Source organism: Pogoniulus pusillus, chromosome Z, assembly GCF_015220805.1.
Source record: "Pogoniulus pusillus isolate bPogPus1 chromosome Z, bPogPus1.pri, whole genome shotgun sequence".
Lineage (NCBI taxonomy): Eukaryota > Metazoa > Chordata > Aves > Piciformes > Lybiidae > Pogoniulus > Pogoniulus pusillus.
This window is the reverse complement of record NC_087309.1, coordinates 66,358,391-66,384,667: the sequence shown is the minus strand read 5'-3', so window position 1 is coordinate 66,384,667 and position 26,277 is coordinate 66,358,391. Positions and strand designations below refer to the sequence as shown.

The 26,277-nt window shown below is 41.1% G+C and overlaps 1 protein-coding gene across 2 annotated transcripts in view; it reads left to right on the top strand.

Moving 5' to 3' along the window:
- Nucleotides 1-26,277, top strand: part of PCSK5 (proprotein convertase subtilisin/kexin type 5) — a 325,127-nt gene that overhangs the window by 14,872 nt on the left and 283,978 nt on the right. For both annotated transcript variants that reach the window (XM_064176708.1, XM_064176709.1), the window contains exon 2: nt 20,293-20,397. In XM_064176708.1, the coding sequence (XP_064032778.1) occupies nt 20,293-20,397 (105 nt within the window). The remainder of the gene's footprint in view (nt 1-20,292; nt 20,398-26,277) is intronic.

Below are 26,277 nucleotides of genomic sequence, written 5' to 3'. Positions count from 1 at the left end.
GGTATCAAACTGAATGGGAGTGTTGATCTGCCTGAAGGTAGGAAGGCTCTGCCAAAGGGCATAGATAGGCTGGATTGATGGACTGAATCCAGTGGTGAGACATTCAGCAAGACCAAATTCTGGCTCCTGCACTTGCATCACAACAACCCAATGCATCTCTGCAGGCTTGGGGGTGTGCTGTCAGCTAGAGAGTGACCAGTGTGTGCTGATTGACAGCCAGTTGAACATAAGTCAGGGTGTGCTTAGGTGGCCAAGAAGACCAGAAGCATCCTGATCTGCATCAAAAATAGCATGACCAGCAGAACTAGTGAGATGATCATGCCCCTGTACTTGGTACTGTTGTGTCTGCACCTTGAATACTGTGTCAAGTGTTTTGCCTCTCACTACAAGAAAAGCATAGAGGTGCTTGAATATGTCCAGAGGAGTGCAACAAAGCTGGTGAAGGGTCTGGAGAACAAGTCTTCTGAGCAGCTGAGGGAACTGGGATTGCTTAGTCTGGAGAAGAAGGCCTGAAAGGAGGTTGCAGTGAGATGGGTGTCAATCTCTTCTCCCTAGTATCAAGTGATAGGATGAGAGGAAATAACCTCAAATTGTGCCAGGAAAGATTTAGATTGGAGGAATTTCTTTGCTAAAAGAGTTTTCAAGCATTGGAGTAAGCTGTCCAGGGTGGTGGTGGAGTCACTGTCACTGGAGATATTAAAAAAAAAAAAAAAGACAAGAAGTGTAGATATGCCACTTAAGGGCATAGTTTAATGGCCATGGTGGTGTTGGGTTGATCATAGAATCATAGTATCAACCACATTGGAAGATACCTCCAAGATCATCCACTCCAACCTATCCTCCAGCCCTAGCCAATCGACTAGACCATGGCACTAAGTGCCTCATCCAGGCTTTTCCTGAACACCTCCAGGGGTGATGACTCCACTACCTCCTTGGGCAGCCCATTCCAATGGCAAATCACTCTCTCTGGGAAGAACTTCTTCCTAACATCCAGCCTATACTTACCCCAGCACACTTGAGACTGTGTCCCCTTGTTCTGTTGCTGGTTGCCTGGGAGAAGAGACCAACCCCCACCAGACTACAGTCTCCCTTCATGTAGTTGTAGACAGCAATGATATCACCCCTGAGCCTCCTCTTCTCCAGGCTAAAGAACCCCAGCTCCCTCAGCTTCTCCTCACAGGGTTTGTGTTCCAGGCCTCTCACCACCTTCATTGCCCTTCTCTGGACACGTTCCAGCACCTCAACATCTCCCTTGAATTGAGGAGCCCAGAACTGGACACAACACTCCAGGTGTGGTCTGACCAGTGTTGAGTACAGGGGAAGAATAATCTCCCTTGTCCTACTGGCCACACTGTTCCTGATACAGGCCAGGATGCCATTGGCCCTCTTGGCCACCTGGGCACACTGCTGGCTCATCTTCAGCTTACTGTCTATCAGTACCCCCAGGTCCCTTTCCTCCTGACTGCTCTCCAGCCGCTCTGTCTCCAGCCTGTAGTGCTGCTTGGGGTTGTTGTGGCCAAAGTGCAGAACCCTGCACTTGGCCTTGTTCAGTCTCATCCCATTGGCCTCTGCCCACCCATCCAGCCTGTCCAGGTCCCTCTGCAGGGCTCTCCTACCTTCCAACAGATCAACACCTGCTCCTAGCTTGGTGTCATCTGCAAACTTACTGATGATGGACTCAATGCCCTCGTCCAGGTCATCAATAAAGATATTGAACAGGACTGGGCCCAGCACTGATCCTTGGGGAACACCACTAGTGACTGGCTGCCAACTGGATGTGGCACCATTCACCACCACTCTCTGGGCTCTGCCATCCAGCCAGTTCTTGATCCAGCACAGAGTGAATCTGTCCAAACCATGAGCTGCCAGCTTGGCTAGGAGCTTCTTGTGGCAGACAGTGTCAAAGGCTTTGCTGAAGTCCAGGTAGACTACACCCACAGCCTTCCCTACATTCACCAGGCAGGTAACCTGATCATAAAGGGAGATCAGGTTGGTGAGGCAGGACCTGCCCTTCCTAAACCTGTGCTGGCTGGGCCTGATCTCTTGGCCATCCTGTAGGTGCTTTGTGATGGCACTCAAGATGACCTGTTCCATGCCCTTGCCAGGCACTGAGGTCAGGCTCACAGGTCTGTAGTTTTCTGGCTCCTCCTTACGACCCTTCTTGTGTATGGGAATCACATTGGCCAGCTTCCAGTCTTCAGGGACCTCTCCAGTGAGCCAGGACTTCTGATAAATAATGGAGAGTGGCTTGGCCAGCTCATCTGCCAGCTCTCTCAGCACCCTAGGATGGATCCCATCTGGTCCCGTGGACTTGTGAGGATCCAAGTGACTCAGCAAGTCCCTTCTTCCTCATGAATTACAGGGGTACTATTCTGGTCCCTGACTCCATCTGCCACTTCAGGAGTCCAACTGTCCTGAAGACAACCTGTCCCACTTTTGGAGATTGAGGCAAAGAAGGTGTTAAGCACCTCTGCCTTTTCCTCATCCTTTGTCACTATGTTCCCCTCTCTATCTAGTAAGATTGTCCTTGCCCCTTCTCTTGCCATTAATATATTTATAGAAATATTTTTATTCTCCTTAACAGCAGTGGCCACCCTAAGTTCTAAATGAGCTCTTGCCTCTCTAATGGGGCTCCTTGCCCATCCAGCCTGGCTGCCTCCCTCATCGGCTCATCTTCCATCTCAATGGCACAGCTGCTCCTGCGCCTTCAGGAGTTCTTTCTTGAAGTAGGTCCAACGTTCCTGGACCCCTTTGTTTTTAAGGGCTGTTCCCCAAGGAACTTTCCAAGTTAGTTCCTTAAATAGGCTGAAGTCTGCCCCTCAGAAGTCCAGTGTGGAGGTTCTGTTGATGCCCCTCCTGGTTTCACCATATATTGAAAACTATAATTTCATGGTCACTGCACCCCAAGCAGCCTCCAACCACCACATCCCCTACCAGCCCCTCTCTATTTATGAGCAGCAGGTCAAACAGGGTTGCACCTCTGGTAGGCTCATGTAACAGCTGGGATAAGAAGTTGTCCTCCACACACTCTAGAAACCTTCTACACTGCCTCTTCTCTGTAGTATCAAAGTCCCAGCAGTTGTCTGGCAGGTTAAAGTCACCCACAAGAACAAGGGCAGGTGATCTTGAGGCAGCCTCCAGTTGCTTAAAGAGTAATATATCAACCTATTCTTCTTGGCTGGGGGTCTGTAACAGACTCCAACCAGGATATCAGTCTTGTTGGCCTTCCTCTTAAGTCTCACCCATAAAAGACTCCACTTGATCATCCTTAATTTCTACCTTTGTGACTGGCCTTCGTGATCTTGGAGCCGTTTTATTGTTATCCCTCAGTCTTGCAGTTCTTGTGTGGCTAGCCACAGTCTTTACATCTGTGATTATTAACAGTAGCTGGTATCTGTGCTTCACTTGCTCACTCCTTTTTCCATGTACTTTTTGGGTTTTTACAAAATAGTCTAGGTCCCAGAAGAGGTTCTGTGTACACCATCAGAATTTCAGTGGGTCCTCTGACGAGTGTAAAAAGCTAATTCCCGATTGTAAGTTCTGTTTTCAGTCTTTTAACTGATTGTTTGGTTCTGAAAAGACATAATTTCATGACTTCTTCAATTCTTAAAAATACTCTTGGTGAAGAACATCATCAAAAACATTTTGGAAATCCAGCCAGAGTATGTCTATCTTCAAAGAATGCTAAGAGATTGTAAAGCAGAGTTGTCCTTCATTAAACTGTTTCCAAATTGGTAATTTTTTTTACTCACGTGTCCATTAATTTTGTTTTGTAGTTTCTGCTCATTTGTCTAGTAGTGATCTGCAAGTCTATAGTGTTTCAACTTTCCTTTTAAAAATTGATGCCACACTTGTCACCCAGTTGTCCTGAAGTGGGAAACTGCCATGTGAGAGATTTCATGCCATTGCTTTTGTTGTTTTCAATTACTTTAATTTGCAAAGTATTATTATTCACCTGTTTCACATTCCTTTCATACTCTCAACTGCAGAATATTTGTGCTTTGAGTGTCATGTCTCAAGTTCCCCATCAAAGTTGACCTGAAGCAAGCAAATCAATTAAATGCTAAACTCTGAAAAAAATTCTGTGCTTTGCTGGTCTCCAGTGATCCAAGCATGAAAGAACAGTAATGGGAGGACTTTCAGCTGGGAAAGTCTCCTACCTTTCTTCCAAATGAGTTGCAGTGCTTTACTGCAAGAATGGACTGCAGAGTAAGCTCTGTTTGCTCTTGGGCAGCCAAGCCACATCCTGGGTAAGGAGCAGAAGTAGTTTTGCCAATTCGGAGTGGAAGGGAGCCAGTGCAGCTACTAGAACAGTGGTCTTATGGATTATCTTTTTCTGCTTTTGAAGTAAACTACTTTTTTTCAGTGGATCTCAAAGAGAGTCTCTGAAACTTAGCTCAGTAAGGAGTTTGATTGCAGTTTGTAAAGGCCACAGTGGCTTTTTAGCATGACTGTTAGAAAAGGATCTGCAGGTACCACAATTGTATATGAAAGTCTGACAGACCAGATGTGTCCTATCACTGCTACTCAACAAGAGCTCCAGCCCTAACTACCATGGCACTACTAACTATGATACTGTTTTCAGTTTTCCTCTTGAATGATTCTGTTTTGCTTCACTGCAAGCCAAATCATTCTGCTTCCTTGGGCTGAAAACACAACATTAGCAGGATTTTATTCATACCTCTTTGATGTACCAGGTCATTTCTAGAGAGGATATGTGTGCAAATATTTGGGATTTCCTTGCACTTGTGGCACATGCTCATTTCTGCATTACTGTCGTTATACCTTTCTGCTATCTGGACAAGCAATACCTTTGCTTCATCTTGGAGAAGTTTAAATATCCATCATCAATGCACAGCCTTCTCTTGGTAACTCTTAGGCCAGTGTATGACATTTGTGGCCAAATGACAAGTTGCAAGGCCATCATATGGGGAAAGTCATAGCTGAAATTAAATAGGGTCATGGGGCCTTGCTTTCTAAAAGAGTTAACCATCTCATGACCTGAAGGAGCTCTGGTCTATGTTGCATCACAAGTCTTATCAATAAATGGTTCAAGCATTGTAGCAATTTGCTCTTTTGGAAGCTTTCATGTAGATAAATACCATTGTCTTGTTAAATTTGAGTAAATTACTTTTCTTGCATGGCTATTACGAGTATTAATCTGATGCACTTCACTGCACAACAAGCAATTCTTGTGGTGCCTGGAATCCATGATGATTTCATGATGTTTCTGATCTTGCAAAACACATTTGATATGAAAATAGATGTTTCCTAATTGGAAATGCAAATTCATTATAAAGAATACATGGTTTTGTCCAGTTTTATTGCTAACACTCTGTCTTTTCCCTATTTCAGTGTTTTTGTATTATATAACACATATTAAATATACAGTAGAAACATTTCTTCTTTTTTTCTGAAAAGTCTATTTTATGATCTACAGCTAAGCATTCCCTCAGCTCTCAGGTTGCTTCATTCTGTTTTCCAAACAGGATGGCTACCAAGGAATATTCTTTAAATGTGTGAAACAGTTTATGAATCTTGTGATCTGTTTTTAATTTGATTTAGTAGATTTAGATATTTTACCATGGATATCAGTTCTCTTCGACTTTTCTCAGTAATCATAAGTAATTTATGAGATGGTGCACGAACCTATAATTAGCATGCTAACTTAACATAAAATGTAGACCTCACCAAGGACTGTGTATGAAAAAATGTTTCTTCATTATGTGATTATTACAGCTCCCTTGAAATACAGTGGGAGTTCCCACTTATGCCAGTGAAAGCTGAATTGAACCTTAATTGCTCATCTAGCATTATGGAAGTTGGTATGGCAGGAGAGACCTACATATATCTGAACAAGTATGCCACATTTCTTTTTTTTTGTGTGGTTTCCAATGGTGACTTTAAGGTCAGTATTATGTGCATATGCTAGAACTGTTAGTCCTTGGTGTCTTGTAATATTTATTTGAAATCCTTACTAAACATTAGTTGTGATGGTGTTGATGTTTTATTTATTATTAAGTGTGAATGCTACATAATGCAGTTATTTTGCATATTTTTTTTGTCTTATTTGCTTACTTACATATAAGAAAAAATGCATCTTGAAATCCTGTGAATGAGATGTTTTTTGTTTATTAGTTTTTTTTCCTATTAAGCTAGGAGAACCTTTCCAGAAACACTTGTGAATAGCTGTTGCTCAAGTTACCTTATCGAAGTCAATGAGATCACATAGGGGTGTGGGGGCTGATCATATGAATAGTGCATACTGGAAAACCTTATTTTTTCATAAAGTATGAACTTTCATACAGCCATATGAGATAGGTGAATGTATCAGCTTCATGCCTGGTTCTGGACAAGTTGTGTGCTTCTTTCTATTCAGTTAAGCATATTGTACAGAGTGGAAAATTGTCAGACTTTGATACAGTACAGGTTCGTTGTAAAAGAGCATTGATTTTAGTGCCTGCACACAGATGAACTTAACTCAGTCCTAAGTATTCCCATGACTCACCTCTTTTATTACTCTTTGGTAAATTGTATTGATGATAGAGAAGGAAACTGCTGAAAGCAAGACTCATGAGAAAGTTATGTGAAAATATTTTATATACTGTGACCAATAAGAGCTGAATTCAGATTTGTAAGACCAAGTACAGTGTGAAAAGGTATATTGCTAGAAATATAGATGTTCACTGAAAACTACTGTAGGTTGCTGTGTAAGTAATTTTGAATATTATAGTCCCTCTTGCTATTAATGTGTGTAAGAATTTTATATTGATGTTTAAATAACCAGATAGAGATAAAACAGTATTTCTAACTTAGTGGCCAGTTCTTCAATCCTTTACTCATATAAGTAATTCCTTTAGACTTGGTTGCCCTTAATGAAATTCAAGAGACATAAATTATCTTCAGCAGAGCTGTTTCTGATTTATGGTTTTGTATGAGATGGGGGACTTCATACCACAGGGACTGGGTAGAAGTGTTTGCAGGTTTCAGGACAGGAGCAATAATTATTAAATATTTCATGATTGAGATTTAGAAGGAAATTACTGTGAATGTTCTTTGCTGTGAAACTTCTCTATCTGTAGTTTGTTAAATAAACCCTATTTCTTAACTATAACTTTATGTATGCTGTTTGCATGATTGAAATAGCAGTGTCATAACTCTGTCAGGCCTCATTCATATGCTTTATTATAATTACATATCTGAGGGTACAGATTATGAGAAAACAATCTTTAGCATCTGGAGTAGCTAATAGTATATGGAATATGGCAGTTACATTGCCTACTTAAACATTCATGATCCTGTGTGAGTATCCGTCCTTGCTCTCATCATTATACATTTGTTCAGTGATGCAAGATGAAATAGGATTAGAAGTCAATAAAAACAGTGACAAAGCTCAGGTAATGCAGTGTATACAATTTAGATGTTTTAAATTTAATAGTGAGTTAGGAAAGGAGGGTGTCAGAAAGCAGTGACAGTTTAGTTGACCCCTCAAAATGTTAAGGGAATTTGTTTCTTATTTAATGGCTTCCTTATGCAAGCTGTTTACTGAAGCAAACTTTGCTATATTGCCTAATAGCTTCTTTGCAGATATAAACATCGTTTGTTATGGCTCGGACTTGCAGTTCATGATGACTGTGGTGAAGTCAGTTGAAATACTGCAGAGATTAAGTTTGTTCATACAGCTTTATACTTCGTTGTGCTCATTTTTACTTTCAGAAAGAAGGTGGTGACTCCTTAGACTTCACAGATAGGAACATGAATTAGCAGTTTACATTGCCTTGCCCACCAATTCTTTCAGGCTAATATATATGTTGGAAGACCAAAGCTGTATTTCATGGAAAAACCTTCTCCCATGCCCTAATTATTAAGGACTCTATATACCCTAAATTTAGCTACTTGCTTTAAAACATTATCAGTCCTAGAGGGAGAGTGGATGAAACTTCTCCTTAATGACTTTAAAAGAAAGATTTCAAGTACTATAGTGAGATTTTCATAGAATCACAGAATTGGTCAGGGTTGTAAGGGACCACAACAATCATCTAGTTCCAACCTCCCTGCCAGGGGCAGGGACATGCTACCCTAGATCAGGTTGGCCAAAGCCTCATCCAGTCTGGCCTTAAACACCTCCAGGGACAGGGCCTCAACCACCTCCCTGGGCAGCTCATTCCAGGCTCTCACCACTCATGGTGAAGATCTTCCTCCTCATGTCCAGTCTGAATCTCCCCACCTCCAGCTTTGCTCCATTCCCTCTATTCTTGATGGCTACTCATCTGCTTACCTGATATCCTAAAAAGTCCCTCCCCAGCTTTTTTGTAAGCCTCCTTCAGATACTGAAAGGCCACAATACGGTCACTTTAGAGCCTCCTCTCCTCCAGACTCAACAGCCTCAACTCTTTCAGTCTGTCCCCACAGGAGAAGTGCTTCAGCCCTCTGATCATCCCAGTGGCCCTTCTCTGGACATGCTCCAGCATCTCCACATCCCTCTTGTAATAGAGGCTCCAGAACTGGATGCAGTACTTTAGGTGGGGTCTCAGCAGAGCGGAGTAGAGGGGGAGAATCACCTCCCTCCGTCTGCTGGCCACACTTCTCCTGATGTAGCCCAGGATGTGGTTTGTCCTCTGGGCTGCAAGTGCACACTGCTGGCTCATGTTGGGCTTCTTGTCCACCAGCACCTGCAGGTCTCTCTCTTCAGGGCTGCTTTCCAGTCAGTTGCTGCCCAGCCTGTGTTTGTACTTGGGATTGCCTTGACCTGGATACAGGACACTGCACTTCCTCTTGTTGAACCTCATAATGTTGGCTTGTGCCCACATCTCCAGCCTGTCCAGGTCCCTCTGGATGGCATCCCTTCCCTCCAGTGTGTCTGCTGCACCACACAGCTTGGTGTCATCAGCAAACTTGCTGAGGGTGCACTCAGTGCCTCTGTCCATGTCACTGATAAAGATGTTGAACAAGACTTGTCCTAGGACTAATCCCTGAGAGACTCCACTTGTCACTGGCCTCCACTTGGACATGCACCCATACAACCGCTCTTTGGGTGCAGCCATCAAGCCAGTTCATTATTCGTCTAATGGTCTACCCATCAAACCCATGGGTCACCAGCTTGGAGACCAGGATGTGGTGCGGGACAGTGTCAAAAGCCTTGCTCAGGTCCAGGTAAATGACATCAGTTGCTTGCCCCTCGTCTCTTAATGTTGTGACCTGTTCATGGAAGGCCACCAGGTTTGTTAGGCAGGATTTGCCCTTGGTGAAGCCATGCTGATTGTACCAAATCACCTCTTTGCTACTTTCCTGTCTTGGTAGTGCCTCCAGGAGGATCTGCTCCATGATCTCACCAGGCACAGAGGTGAGACTGACTGGCCTGGAGTTCCCTGGCTCCTCCTTCCTACCCTTCTTGAAAATGGGAGTTACGATTCCCCTTTTTCAGTCAGTGAGGACTTCACCAGACTGCCAGGACTTTTGGAATAGAACAGAGGAGGGTTTAGCAGCCTGATCTGCCAATTCTCTCAGCACCCATGGGTGTATCCCATCGGATCCCATGGACTTGAACACTTTCACGTTCTTCAGGTGATCACAAACCTGATCTTCACTTGTGATGGGCAGCTCTTCCTTCCATCTCCTGTCTTTATCTTCCATGACTGCAGGAGTGTGGCTGGAGGCCTTTGCAGTGAAGAGTGAGGTAAAGAAGTCATTGAGAACCTCAGCCTTTTCCATGCCACTTGTGACCATTTCATCTGCTTCTTTTCTGAGGGGGGGGGGCACACCTTCCCTAGTTTTCTTTTTGCCATTAATATACCTGTAGAAATTCTTGGTGTTCCCGTTGACCTCCCTGGCTAGATTCAATTCAAACTCTGCCTTGGCTTTCCTAACCAGATCTCTAGCTGCTTGGGCAGCTTTCTTATTTATCCCCCATTCCAGCTGTCCTTTCTTCCACTCCTTATAGAGTTTGTTTTTGTGTGACAGCCTGTCCAGGAGCTCCTTGCTCAGCCCACCAGGCCTCTTATCATTCTTCCCTGCTTTCCTTTTTTGTTGGTGTACATTGTTCCCGGACACAGAGGAGGTGATCCTTGACCAGCTGTCCTGGGCCCCTCTGCCCTATAGGGCTTCATCCCATGATACTTTGGCCAACAGATCCCTCAAGCAATCAAAGTCTGCACACCTGCAGTCTAGGGTCATAAGCTTAGAATATGTCCTCCCAGTTGCCCTGAGGATCTTAAATTCAACTGCTTCATGGTCACTGCAGCCAAGGCTGTCCCTGTGCCTCACGTTGGTCACCAGCCACCAGAATTTTTTTCAATTTAATGTTTGAAAGTCAACATACTGTCCAAGTATCGTCCACTTCTTACATTCTGTTTATTCTTATCTTCATGCAGTGCATGTCTGTACCTCTTTGTTTCTTGGAAGTAGCATCATATAGGAAGTGTTCAGAGGGTACCAGTGTACAACACAGTTCAGATTCAAGGAAGGCTCTTGTTCTTCCTTAAGCACTTGTTCTCCCATGAAGGTTAATGAATGCTTTTTTGTTCTCAAGAGCTACAGGGCAGTAAGGTAGGGAGTAGGCTCAGGCTCTGTTTTTGTCATTGTTTTTGGAAGGAATATGTATTTAACATGGTCTTGAGTGACCTGTGGCATATAAGGCAGAACTGTCTTTGCTGCTTTTCTGTATTAGACTCAAACAGCATTTTTGTCTGAACTTGATTTTGGCAGCTTTTTGTTGGCTTTATTTATATGACAGGTGTTTTCGGGATCTCCCTTTCATGATTTAGTCTGGATATTTTTTGCCCTGCACTTTTAGTAGTAGTATTGTTTATAATTAAATATGATAAAATAGTATTATTATTAAAAAAAAAACCTGCTAAGCTTTCCTGCCAGAACATAGTTAACAATGCAGAATGATCTTCATTCTAGTATCAACAGGATTTAAGTGAATGTGTAATATAAAAAAAGATGACACAATCCTTTTTAGGAGGATTGTTTGTCCTATGTGGTAAAGTAGATTAAAATAATATTTTTTAATGTGATTTAGCATACATTAGAATAAATCTGTGATGCAGTTCTGATCGATGTCCTTCTGATACCTAAATTTTTGCTACATCCTGAAACCTGTGACCTCTTTTAGGAGTTATGCTTTCCTATTCTTGCAGAGACAGTTGTAGTAAAGCTTATTTGCATTACATGACAGAACACTCAATTTTAGGTGAAGCTAAACATTTTGTCTTGCTCTATGGCTGTTCTTCTCTTGATTCTTTTCCAAGTAATTCCACATCTTAAGTATTGCAATATCACAGTATCACCAAGGTTGGAAGAGACCTCATAGATCATCAAGTCCAATCTGTTACCACAGAGCTCAAGGCTAGACCATGGCACCAAGTGCCACGTCCAATCCTGCCTTGAACAGCTCCAGGGACGGCGACTCCACCACCTCCCCAGGCAGCCCATTCCAATGGCAAATCACTCTCTCTGAGAAGAACTTCCTCCTAACATCCAGCTTACACCTCCCCTGGCACAACTTGAGACTGTCCCCCCTTGTTCTGTTGCTGGTTGCCCGGGAGAAGAGAGCAACCCCCACCTGGCTACCATGTCCCTTCAGGTAGTTGTAGACCGCAGTGAGGTCTACAACCCCTGAGCCTCCTCTTCTCTAGACCAAACAACCCCAGCTCCCTCAGCCTCTCCTTATAGGGTTTGTGTTCCAGGCCTTTCACCATCTTTGTTGCCCTTCTCTGGACACGTTCCAGCACACAGAAGTTTTTGATTTGGGTTTTTTTTTCTAAGATAATGTGCTGGTATATATGATCCTGCTCTGGCTGGGCAGTTGGGCTACATGGTCTTTTGGGGTCCCTTCCAGCCCCTCACATTTTGTGTGCTTTTTTTTTTCTTCTTTTTAAAGTAAAACATAGAAGTCTCTAATCGGCAACAGTGATGTTATTTGAAAAGTCATAATGTAGAGCTACTTTATTTTTGAGGTCTCTGTTTTGTATTTTTAAGGTCAACAGTATAAAAAGCGAAACTGTGCTTCCATAGCACAATGTATGTGCCCAGACAAAATTTTTCAGTTCAAATAACTGAAATATAAAGGAAAAGTGCAAAAGAAGTCTGGAGTGGTGTATGGTAATTCAGTAACGTGATAGATTTTTTCTCCTCATTTCAACAGAAGAACAACAAATGCCAAGGATAGAATGGTTGAAGTGTTAGGATGTTTCTACCACCTGAAGAGATACAACCTGATTTCTCTCTGTGGAAACTCTGATGTCACTGTAATAGCCATGTGTTTTTTCTGCCTGTTTCAGGGTTCTATTTATTTTTCATACTTAGTTGATTCAGAAGAGAATGTTCTTTTTCCCAGTTGAATGACACTGGCCTCCAGACCAAAGACTTTAAAAACTGAACAAGAACTTTGGTTTACATTATAGGTTTTTCTCCATCCAGAAGACTCAAAAATGTTTCAAGAAAGAGTCAAAATTGTTTAGAGTGTCACTATAAGGAACATGAGAGAAGCACAGATATGCACTGGCAAGTCAGGCTGTTCTTACCTTGAGCACGTGCACATATTCACAACTTGGGCTGTTGAATTTCTGTTAGTTGAAAACTGGGTTAATTGGGTATTTGTGTGTAGCTGGAGTTCAAGCTTTCAGAGTAGTCTGGGTCGCATCTAAAGCAGCAATCTGTATTCATACCCACATCACCTTGGTTCTGTTCTTTCTTCAGATTCATTTTAGTTACCTAAATTGGGACACATTGAAGGCACGCTTTCCGCCCGCCTTTTGACTGGTCATCAGAGTAGTTATTGTCTTGCTACCTCAGTTCTAGACCACAATGTTCAACAGTTCCAGCTTTTTTTTAATGTACCTGGCTGTAGTAATTCAGCAAGCTATCTGAACTCGTGCAGGGCAGTACTGGCTATCAGTGGACTGGCAGAAAGCTTGAATATTTGGATAGAGGCCTCGTTTTGAAAGGCTGAAGTTCAGGTTTTTAAGCCTGTGCTTCTCTCTCCTAGTTTCTAAAGTGATCTTTGTGGAAGCCTACAGTTTTCCAAAACTCAAAGTGGCCATACATGGCCAAACTTTGCTATTATTTCTTGTGAGTGACACAACACTAGGTAAAGTTCCCCATTCTGATGTCAAAAAAAACCCAAACCAGATCAAAACACCACCACCCCCCCCCCAAAAAAAAAAAAAGGGAGGTGGGGGGAAAGAAGTGCTTTTGATTAGAAGGTATATTTGGGAGTGAAAGAGCCCCCATCTCTATCTGCAGAGCAGATCAGGGAGCAGTTTCTTCACCAAACTCAGTGTGATGGAATTCTGTTAGCACTGACTTAACACTGGGGTTTTGGGCAGGAGAGCTGGAGGTTAGGAAAGGATGGCCAGTATTGTAGCATCTTAGCATATGAATTCTTTAGTTTGGGTAGGTTGTTTAACAACTATGAGGGCTTTTTTTGCCCCTAAATGCTGAGATCAGACACCTGGTTTTAAGATATTTAATATTTTCTAAGCCTGGAGGGACACAAGAAGGAAAGGGCGCGGCAGTGGTCTGTAGTATCAGTGAACCTGTCTTCTCTCCTGTATAGAGAGGAGTCAGGCTCATTGCCTTCATATTTGTTACAGAATGGTGTGCATCAAAGGAGTGTGAGTGGTTCTGTTAAAACGCTTTGTGATACTAGATTGGGTTCACTGGCTCAGTGTATAGAAGAAAGCTTTGGTAATACCAACACATTCTGTTTCAAACTTTGCAGATTATGCTTGGTATAATGTGACTATTTAAAACATTTTAGAGGTTGAGACAGAATTGAAATTATTTTATCAAAATGAGGTAATGGCAGTAGACCTGATGAGCTCTCTTCATTTCTCTGTTCTTGACATTTCCTTTTGTCAGGAACTTTAATGTTTCAGAAATTTGTGGCAACTATTAGAGATGTGCAGGGTCAGATTTTCAACCCCACAAAATAAATTGCTGTACCTGTTTATAATGCTTTATGTTCTGTAATTGTATGGGGTACCAGATATATGTTTCTTTGGCTCTGTACTGCTTTAGGGAGCTGAGAACCAGATTTGAACTCAATCCAGCCTCATTTCTCACACTATTTAGGACCAAAGTAATTAAATATTTTTTCATAATTTTTTAGCTAACCTGGATAACTGGTAAGGTCCACACAAACTTGAGGTTAGAAAATGTGATGCGCATCTACAAGAAGGGCTGATAGAGGGATCCAGGAAACTACAAACCTGTCAGCCTGACCTCTGCAACAGAGTAAGTCATGGCGCAGATCGTCTTGAACAACATCATGCTTCCCATATGCAACAGTGAGATGATTTGTCTCAGTGTCAGGTCTTGCTCAACTAATCTATTCTCCTTGTTTGACAAGGTCACCTGCCTGGTAGGTGAGGGAAAGACTCTCAAGTGTGAGTGGAGAAACTGTCTGCTCCTGAACTGGACAGTGCACACTTTGTTGAGTGAAAAACTGGCTGGATGGCCAGGCCCAAGGGTTTGTGATTGATGGAGTCAAATCCACTTGGTGGCCAGTTACAAGTAATGTTCTCCAGGGCTTGGTATTTGGGTCAGTTCTGTTTAATATCTTTGGTCAATGATTGGATAAGGGTATTACGGAATTGTCAGGGTTGGAAGGTACCACAATGATCATCTAGTACCAACCCCGCTGCCACAGGCAGGGATACCCTCCACTACACCAGGTTGCCTAGAGCCACATCCATCCTGGCCTTAAAAACATCCAGGGCTGGGGCTTCCACCACCTCCCTGGGCAACCTCTTCCAGTGTCTCACCACAGTTATGGTGAAGAACTTCTTCCTAATGTCTAATCTAACTCTACTCTCCTCGATCTTGAATCCATTCCCACTAGACCTATCACTACCTGACACCCTACAAAGTCCCTCCCCAGCTTTCTTGGAGGCCCCCTTCAGATATTGGAAGGCCACAGTAAGGTCTCCTTGGAGCCTTCTCTTCTCCAAACTGAACAATCCCAACTCTCTTAGCCTGTCCTCGTAGGAGAGGTGCTCCAGCCATCTGATCATCCTCGTGGCCCTTATCCAGCCACATTCCAGCATGTCCATATCTTTCCTGTAGTAGGAGTTCCAGAATTGGACACAGTATTCCAGGTGAGGTCTCTGTGATGGTTTGGGGGTTACCCCGCCCCTCCCACACTTTGTATTTGTCCCAGCTAACTCAGACGGACCCTGGGAATATAGATGAAGCAATTTATTTACAGCTAGCAGAATTTACAAGCAGCTATTTACAATATATACAGTTATATACAATTATATACAGAAATATACAAAGGATAAACAATACAAAAGCACAACTCCCCTCCCAGAAACCTGAGTCCCCAGGAGGGGCTTTCAAACCACCCCAACACCTCCCCCGGCCCTCTCAACCTTACCCCAGTTCTCAGGAAGAAAAGAGGTGCAGCCAAGAGGTTAGGGAGCAGGGTTAGTAGGAGCAGGGTTAATGAGATGTGACCAGGTCTATGGCAAAAGCAAGAGTGAAGAAACAAAGTGGAGAATGTTTTCTTCTTCTTCCCAGAGCTCTCAGCGAGACTGTGAGAGAAGTTGACATCAATTGTTTTCATTTCACTGCCCGTTATCTAGTTCTTTTACCAAAACATTCTAGCTTGCTTCAAACTAGCACAGTCTCATAAGAGCAGCATGGAGAGGGAGAATCACTTCTCTCTATTGAGCAGCTGGCCACACTTCTGTTGATGCAGCCCAGGCTACAGTTGGCTTTCTGGGCTGCAAGTGCACGCTGGTGACTCATACTGAGCTTTTCCTCTACCAGCATCCCCAAGTCATTTTCTTCAGGGCTACTCTCAAGCTGTCACTGCCCAGTCTGTGTCACTGCCTGGGATTGCCCCAACCCAGATGCAGGATCCTGCACTTGGTCTTGTTGAACATCGTGAGATTGACTTGAGCCCACTTCTCCAGCCTGACAGACTCTCTCTGGATGGCTTCTCTTCCCTCCAGTGTGTCTGCTGCACCACACAGTTTGGTGTTGTCAAGTGCACCCTCGATAGACTTGCAGACAACACCAAGCTGGGTGGGTGCGTTGATCTGCTGGAGGGCAGAGAGGCCCTGCTGAGAGATCTGAACATGCTGGATAGATGGCTTAGAGCAGCTGTGTTAAAGTCAAGAAGCTCAAGTGTCACATGCATCATATGGGCCACAGCAACCCTATGCAATATTACAGATCTGGAGAAGAGTGCCTGGACAGCTGCTTGGCAAAGAAGGACTTGAGAGTGCTGAATGATGGCTATCTGAATGTGAGTCAACAGCGTGCTCAGATGACCAAGGTGGCCAGTGGCATCTTGGCTTGTATCAGGAAAAGTGGGGCCAGCAGGCCTAGGAATATTTCCCTGTATTTGGTGTGGTGAGGCCACTCCTTGAGTACTGTATTCACTTTTGTTCTCCTCACAATAAGAAGGACATTGAGTTGCTGGAGTGTGTCCATCAGCACCTTAGCTGATGAAGGGCTTTGGACACAAGTCTTATGAGGAGCAACTGACACAACTGAGATTGTTTGGTCTGGAAAAGAGGAGGCAGAGGGAAGACCTCGTGACCCTCTACAACTACCTTAGAGGAGCTTGGAGCAAGGTGGGGGTTAATCTCTTCTCACATTCCACGAGAGGAAACAGCCTCAAATTCTGCCTGGAATTCAAGTTCAGACTGGATATTAGGAAAAATGTCTTCACAAAAATGGTTATCAAGCATTGAAAGGATGCGCAGAGAAGCATCCTGGAGGTGTTTGGAAGATGAGTGGATGCAGTACTTCTGGACATGTTTTAGTGGTAGTAGCTTAGCATTAAAGTTGGAATTGCGAGCTCTAGGCAAGCAGTTGGACTTAAGGATCTCAAATGTCTCTTCCAACTTCAACAGTTTTATGATTCTGTGCCTGGAGAAATGAGGACTTGTAAACACATTCAGCTATTCACAAACTCATTATTTTCCATGCAGCCCACTGGGACAAGTGTACTTTGCAGCAAGGTATGTAGGCAATTCTTCTCTTAAAAAAAAAAAAAAAAAAAAAAAAAAAAAAAGGTTACTAGATGAGAAACTGTTGGGGAGGCATCTCCTGGATTCGTTCCCATTAGCTTCAGTGACCTCCTCACTCATGTTCTGCTATATGTAAGTTTCTGCTGCAGTTTCAGAGCTTAGTCTCATATGTTTGGTGATAACATGTATATATTCAGTATATTTATATTTTACAGGCAGCTTTAGTGCATGTATTCCCTTCCAGAGTTTATGAGAACACAATGTGGACGTAGATAAGTTCAGTCAGTAATTATGTCCTGAATTATCTTAGATTTGCCTTAGGCTATAAAACAACATATAGAAAAAGTATTTTTCAAGGACAAGCCTAGAAAGTTGGCTCTTGTTTCATATTATCTTTAAAATCCATATGTTATCTCAACTTCAGATAGAAAAGAACACCTAATAAATATAAAATTAATGTAAATATGCATCTACTTTGGTTTTCTGGGGCTCCACTGTGATATTGTAGGTTAGTTTTCTCCAGGAGTTACTTAGTCTTAGAATGAATATAGTTTGGTGCTTTGAAAATGTGTGTGAATCTCTGTTTAAAATGCTTAGTGATGAAGAGATGATTCCCCATACAACTGCAATCCATTTTTCTTGCTTTTGGCCAGGCAATTTCTCAGAAATATATGTCTATCTCACATTGCCCAGGTCAAAAAGGAGATTGCAAAGATTTCCCAAGGATAAGTTAGCTCAGTTAAATTGCCATCAGTCTCTAAGGTAGTTAGCTCTGCAGTCTGGTATTTTTGCCTTTGCATTGCTTTTTCCTCTGAGAGTGCCTCTAAGACCTGGTGGTTGGAAGTATGAAAACCAATTTAACAAGAACATCCTTAATGATAAGTTTTATTGTGCTATATTTCCATGGTTTAACTGTTCTCCAAGTGGTCCAAGGATTTGGAAGGTCTGAGTAAATACCCATTAAGTGAAAAGAGGGCCATAAAATGTTTAATAATGCTGGTGTTACCTTACTGTGAAAGGCAGTGGCAGTTACTGAATATAAATTAAATTGCATTAAAAGATTCAGAATGCTTTTATTTAATTCACAATTATGAATGAAAGCTGTAGATCACACCTTTAAATTTATTATTAATTATTATTATCTGAAAACGGATTGTGCCTGGAAGGCACATTTACAAAGGGTCAAGCATTACAAAGCCTCAGGCTGTCTCTCTTTGGCTAGAAGGTAGAGCGTCTGGATCCCTGCAGTCTTTTCTGTGGGTGCCTAGTGCTGCCAAGCTCAAAAACCTCTAAAAAGTACAATTAGGTCATCTCCTAAATTTGCTGTTTCAGATGCTATCCAAGGGGTCAGATAGAATTTGTCTTTAGTAAATAAATAACCCCCCCCCAAAATCTTGAAATGAGTGCAAGAAAGAACACAGAACTGAATGATACCGAGATCTGCACAGCACAAAACAGGACAAGTGTATTTTCCCTAGAATGTGACCTTTCTACAAATGCTGTTCTGTGGTAAAAGTTAGTTGCCTGCTTGAACTGTGTGTTTTTACACAGTGTCTGTGCTTGTGTAGACATACACAAAATAGTAGGTTTCTAATTCACTCTGAAGACAACAAAGTCCATAGAAGATCTGTAACATTTGTAAAGTAGTCTAGTGTGGTGAATATATAGTTCTCTGGACTCTGAGGACTTAAAAGAGCAAGACTCACCACTTTTCAGTAGTTAGAGCTTCAGCACTGGTTGGGGCTACTGATGGGTCCAGGACATGTCTGGGAAGTGACTGATTACATCACTTTGTCTTGAGGAAGCATGCCATCACCTGTACTGGTGCTAAACTGTCCCCATGTTTCAGTGGTTGATAGAATAATTCAGAAAGTGCAACAGAAGGCTGATGGTAAGGGACGTTCAATGAGCTACAGGCTGATAAACTCAGAGTAAACTCGAGCTAATACATCCAAAAGTGATGCAGTAGAATAGAACAGAATAGACTCTTTCAGGTGGAATGCAGCTACAATGAGCATTTGCTCCAACTGCCTCACAGTTCAGGGCTGACCAAGAGTACAGAGACATTGTCCAAATGCCTCTTACACACTGACAGTCATGAAGCATCTCTCTGGGAAGCCTGTTTCAGTGTTTGGCAACCCTGTCAATAAATAAATGCTTCCTAATGTCCTCTGTTCCTTAGTCTGCTTTAATACTTCCTCAAGATTTTTGTTTTCTAATACTTTAAAAGCATATTCTGGGTTTTTATATTTACAGTTCTCTTTGAGCATTTACTGTTGAACTCTCAAGTTTCCTACATATGCATTCAGAATACAGGGGAGTTTTAAGATAAGCATTTTTGAATGTTGCCTCATCCTTTCTGGGGATTTCATTCAGACTTATTTGCAAAACCAAATATGTTTTCTGAGGTTACTGTGAGTTTCAACTTGAAATGACAGTAAGTTCAATTGTCCCTTTTTGCTCATCATAAAGGAACTTTTAACTAAATTCTTAAGTGTTTTATGAGACTTGCAGTGTAATAAAGGTCAAATTCCAAATTAATTGAAGATAGTTTCTCTCTAATGACAAAGGGGCTGAATGTTTGTTTATAGGTGTGGAAAACTGAAGAAGTTATGAATGTGGAAGGAAAAATTTCTTTGTCAGACTGTGAATGCTGTCTGTTTACATTGCTGTTGGGTATTGAAGAGATAAGAAGTGTTTCTGCTGTACTATTATGAAATTTGCAATTGTACATTAATTGATTTTGTACTTTGAGCTAGTCAATATCTTATGAAGTTACTATTTCCGTGTTTCTTTCTCATACTACCTTCTTGACAGCGTTTGTCAGAAAGAGAAGCCTGTTCCTATTGTGTACTCTGGTGCTTTGAAAATTCTTTTAATAATTATATAGATAATGTAATCAAGTGCATTTTACAGTACATTTCCTTAAGCAAACTGGATGAAATGCTTTTTAGTAACTAGACATTTGATTATTTTTATACATTTTGTTTGAAAATAGTTTGGATAGAGATTGATACAGAATTGCTTTAAAGTACTGCATATAAGTTAAGCATTAAAAAGGTAGAAACAGGTAGCCTAAGCATTTCAGTTATAATCTTCGGTTATGTAGTTAGTGCCTCAAGGACACTCTGTCCATTTGTATCATGTGTCCTTCTTTTGAAAGGTGATCAGCAGGTTCAAGTAGTATTTCACACAGGAACGCAGGAAATTGCATAATTTATAGACTTTTAGAAATGAAAACAATAAAAGTGGGTTTTGTAATTTAAATCTCCCTCTTTTTATTTGTTCTCTCCCCTTACAGATTGGAACACTGAAGGATTACTACCACTTCTACCATAGTAAAACAATTAAAAGGTCAGTTCTCTCGAGCAGAGGTATCCACAGCTTCATTTCAATGGAACCAAAGGTAAGAAAATCCATGTGTCTGACTCAAAAGCTTTTGCATTTTTTATATGAAATATCACACCAGAGGTCATTCAGGTGTATGGCATATAGCATTACAAGAACTGACACACTATCTTTCCTCTAAGGTTGGGCTCCTCAGTAAAACAAATTGAAAACAATACCATGGTATTAAGTATGCGATATTCTTGGAACATAAAGTCCAGCATCTCTTGTGAAGAAGTTCAGGAATTTTGTTAATGCACTGATCACTGTGCTGTGCTTCCCTGCAAAACCACATCAACAGCATATATGTCTGCAGATCTGTAAATCAACTAGCTTTCATAATGAAAAGGAGCAGTGCATGAGATGGTACGATATTCAGAGTAAAGTTTCTCTTCCTTCTTTCTGGATTTAGTTTACGAGGGATCAAAATAAGAATGCACTGTTCTGTGGTTCTTTTTTTAGTTCCTAATAGAATTAATATTAAGATGTGTTTGGAAAACAATGTAATATTTTTAGAGTATATACTATAATAGGTAGCTCTCAATTTAATTACTGTTTGATAGCAAAGTGTGATGTTGTCATGTATCCATACCTAAGACAACACTTGTGTATTAATCCTTTAGTATCACTGGTTATTAGCATCATCACAGACGATAGAATTGGATTTCTTCTGGTTTTCTTTTGGACAGAAAATTTGGAGAAGATCCCATTAGCTTTTTTATGCTGATTGTGCAAGCCACTCTTGCCAGTAAATTCCAAAGTCCCTGGTGTTTCTCAGTAGTGATAATAGAATCAAATGGTTTTTAAGCCCTTGGATTATGACTTTATCTGTGAAGGATTTGTCAGGGGTTTTTAGACATAAGGTACAAAATGTAAAAGCTCTTAGGAAAAGACAGTTTGAATGTTTCAGCTGTACTGTTTAGAAGTTAAGTATCATATGAGAATACTTCCATAGTCTGCACGGCCACATTTAGGGCTGAAGTTTCTCTTCAAGATAGGATAAGACTAGGGAAGTGCACACAAAGCATGTTTATCCATGTATTGATATGGCTGAACTGCTTAACTCTTTAAGACCACCAACAACTCCGCTGAACAGCTTATTTCGGAGATTAATATGAGAATGATCAGGACGCAAATCTCTGTTCCCATGCATGCTGGGATCCACCATTCAAACAACAAGCACTGCATTTAGAATAGGTGATACTGCAAAAAGAGAGGAAAGAGCTCACGTATCTGTCAGTCCATGCTGCTTTCCTGTGTGCACAGAGGTGGAGGGATTTACACAAAAATGCACAAGTTCACATGCACACAGCACCATAAACTTTGATGTTATACTCAGCTTTCAGATGCCCTTTTGTGATGGTTTGGGTGTTCCCCACCCCCCCACACTTTAGAAATCACCCAGACTAGACTCAGCCGACTCTGGAAATATGAATGAAGTTTATATTTACAGCTTAGCAGAACATACAAGCAGATATTTACAGTATATACAGTTGTATACAGAAATATGAAAGATAAGAGGTAATACAGAAGCACACCTCCCCTCCCAGAAACCTGAGTCCCCCAGCAGGGACTCTCAACCACCCCTTCACCTTCCCCCCTACCCATCTCAACCTTACCACAGTCCCAAGGAAGAGTGGAAGTTCAGCTAGGGGAGTTAGGAAGCAGAGCGGTTTAGAAAAGAAAATGGGAGAGTGAAGTTAGAGAGTGAGATCCATCTTGGAGCTCACCAGCAGCAGAGGAAGAAGACTCCCTTATCTGTGTTTTGCTTTTATTCTTATACATCTCAACAAGTCTATAAGTGAAGTAGACATCACTGTTGTTTTCCTTTCACAGCCTGTAATCTTGTTCTTCGCAACAAAACATTCTAGCTAGCTTCAAACTAGCACATCTTTCTGCATCTCTGGCAGCTGACCCAAACTGTTGTGGCCAAAATTGCACATCAGAAAATCGGCCATCATTGATTTTCCAACACTTTGCATGTTACACCACCTGGGTCTTGCCCTTCACAGACTGTGCTGCTGATGGTACCAAATTACTGAATTTCTGAGTCGTTGTTGAATATCACTTAAATATTGAAATCTCTAGTGAGGGTACTCAACCTTGTTAATGATTCTGTATCCAAAGAGAAGCAGGTGATGTCATATCTAGATCTGACAAAAGTGGGTTTGGTTGTTTTTATGGCTTCCACTGAACTTGGGCTTAGGGATTCTTGTATGACTGCAGATATTTCAGTATATGAACTTACATTTGTAGACTAAAGGCTGGTTTGTCTTCACCGTGTGTAACCTTTAATGTTCTTTTAAAAAGCAGACTGAAAATGTAGTTGTGTTTCATAAGCTGTACCTTAAAACCAGAAGATTTAGTTTTAAATAAGGCATGCTGCAAGAATGCTAAAGAATTCTAAGGACTGAAACTATATGCTGTTATGCTTAATGAATGTATTATACTTAATGAATGTGTCTGTATCTAATGCCAGTAGATAAAGCAGATTAGATGGCATGTGTATTTGTGAAGAAAGGAACATTAACAGTTGTTCACTTTTCAAATCATATAATGGTAGTTTACTTAGTATTTAAAATGCTTTCACGTAACACACACAATTAACTTTATCTGTGCTTGCCTCAGATACGGGTCACTAATTTGTTCCTTCATGAAACTTTAGATGATGGAATTTTTATTGAGTGGAAATTCATGTAAATAACCTGCATATGATGGAAGAGCCATTATGAAATCTGGTATCTCTAAACCACCTGTGCCTGATAGTGTTTGGATGTTCAGGGATACATAAAAACTTGATATAGATTGTTTCTAGTAATGAATTCATTTGGAGATCTTTGGCTTGATGATTGGGTTTTTTTATGTTTTTCTTTCTGGAAAAGCCTCTTGACACTTGTATGAATAATATAATCCTACAAGGAACATAAACTGAAGATGGGTATTATACATTTTGAGTGTTTTTTCTGTATTACCCTAATGTTGCTATGTATTTAGATGAGAAGATAAAGGATATGCAGTGCAATACAATTTTGTCTGTTAATGTCCACATCCTTGCCTAGCAATGCTACGTGTTGTCGTTTAGAGATGAAATGGAGAAAGTAGATTTAGGAAGAGATGCCCAGATGAAGCTTTAATGTCTCTAACGTAGATTGTCCTGTAGAATGCTTTTATCCACAGTATCTTTCATAGGCCTGTGTATGGCGATATTTCCTATGTGTCCATAGATAAAAAGTGATTGTGGATTCAAAGCAGAGACTGGTACTGTGCATCGCAGTTAAGTGGTAAATAAAATGTGTTGCAGAGGTTTCTGATTTCTATGTAATGTGCTGCTCTTAGCATGCCTTTGGCAGAGGTCAATGAAAGCACTATACCATGAATCTTTAGCTCCACTGAGTTTTGCTCAGCAAAGTTATTTTGGTGAAATGCATGAAAGAATGTGAGCAGTAGTAAAAGGAAGTGGGAAGACGGATAGAATCAATCCATTGCTGGAAGGTGTCGTGAAGCTCTAATTCGAATGTTAAATAGTGGAGTTTATTGCTGGCAGGCCTGCTATTGAAATCAGAATATTACAGCACTTCTAGTGGTAGGAACATAGAGCTCTATTGTACTTCTTGGTTAGTTGCAGTGGTGAAATAAAAAGTTACAAAGTGGAAAAATTTGCAAAGAATGATTACAACTTCAGTCAGTAAGTCAGACTTTATGTCAGCACGAAGCATAAGGAAACTCAGGTGGAACTTCTATATCACTGAAGAGATTTCAGTTCCATTTTGCCTGTGAGGTTCCTAGTGCTTTGTATCACAGTGCAGATCTGAAAAAAAGACATGGGCCACAACATTACTCAGAAATGTAAAATCAATCATTTATTTTTCAGTAAAGTGTCATGTTCACTAATAAGGGATTACATCTTGCAGCATTTAAAGATTTTTAATAATTTCAGTTGGTTTATTTGAAGTTTGAACTCCTCATTGATGAGTGAAGGTCATTTATCTTTCAGAAATGGAAATATTTCCAGTCTCACTTCCGCAAATAAATATATCTGATTTTATCAAGATAGATGGTATCATGTCATTGTCATGTCTGCTTCACAGTCAAAACACCCAGGGAAACATTGCTCCAGGTATTTACACTACCTAGCCTGACCTAACTGCGCTTAGAACCAGATCTGCTGACTTAGTGTTAAAAAAGATGTTAGTCCTGGAGAGACCGAGTTCTTACGTTTGCCACAACAAGCTGGACAAAGCAGTAATATGTAAAATACTGGCAAGCATATGTTTAATGAGACAACACCAAATTATCTGGGCTGTCTTCAGAGGATGATGAGAAAGTAACGCCAGAATCCTCACCTTGTTGGTAGGACATTGTGGATGTTCATGAAAGGGCAGAATGGAGCAGAACTATAGCATTCGTGAGTAAATGTTTAATCACGTTGCTATGCAGTTATAGCAGTTCATGTTGTTAAGAAGTACCCATGACTGTTACTGGAGATATCTGTCTAATGAGTAGGGGAAAAGATGAGTTTCACCACAAGGTCATGGTCTTGCTTCGACAAGGAGTATACCTCTATTTGTGAAGTGTGCCTTTGCAAAACAATATATTCAGTTGCTCTGGATCAGACTGTTCATAGCAAATTCAGGAGAAGGCAAAAAATTTAAATTATGAGAAGATTGTTACTAAGTGGTATCTTCTGATTGTTAGTGAATTTAAATATTCCAAGATTAAGTAAGAATAAAATAAAGCTTTGAATTTTTTTTTTTTTATTTAATCTTTGGGCCTCAAAATTCAGCAGTAATGAAGGATGTTATTGCATTACTGAAACTCTGGTCTGTTAAAAGCCAGCATCATGGACTGAGCTTAGAGAAATTTAGATGAGAACGTTATTATGGGTAAAGTTGTCTTTTACCCTGGCAGTGCTAAGTGTTAAGTTGTTAAACCTCATTAGTGAAAAAATCCAACATTTTGTTAACCAAATACAGTAACACAGCAGTTTCATAGTAGGATCAGGTGAGTTACTGGTGCCTGCCTGGGTATCCTTAATCTGTACAAGCGCTCAGAAGACAAGGAATCAATGCTACTCTACCTGTTTGCAGAATATTAACAACTGTCATCTTATTTTCCATGTTGAAAGTTTCACTTGGGGCTTAAGATAGTTATTTACTAATGCAGTTTTTACTACTGTAGAGTCTTTATTTAACCGCCTCAAAAACTTTTCACATGAGCAAGACATACGTCTTTAGCTTAGTTAAAATCAGGAATCAGACTTACTATTTCCAAGGAGCCTGTTGCCAAGTGAGTTAGAACATGAACTGAATCACAATGTGTGACAGAACATAGTAACAGCTCCCTCCAGCAAATGAGCAAATAGTCTACTAACTTGGCTCTTTTTTTCAGGGTTTTTTTGAGATAAAAAGTTGCTGTTCACTGTCAAAAAATGGCATGAGATTTTGCTGCAGTTGTTGTTCTGTCCACTCACTGTGTTGTTCAAAGTTTGCACAAGTTTTTTTGATAGTTTGTTTGCTTAGTGTGATTGAAATCTGTACTTACAGGCATCTCTGCTGTTTTAGCTTAAACTTGATTCTCCATCGGAAGAGTCCTTGAGAAGTCTGTGTTGCTTCAGCAGGAATCAGAGTTTCACTGTGTTGAAGCTTAAGTGAACTTATTTTATGACCCAGTATAGCCTGGTCTACAGTTTACATCATACTTAGACCTAGAGGAAAACCACAGGGATAAACATTATTGAGTAGTGCTATAATGGAATGGAACTGCAGCAACATTTCGTGGCAAATTTCTCTCTTGTCTGCACCAGCCCAACACTTGAGATAGTAGGGTGAAATGTTTAATTGTTCTGAGAAATAGCAGCCTAAAGTTTTATGTTCCTTTTCAGCACATGGTCTGTGAATGA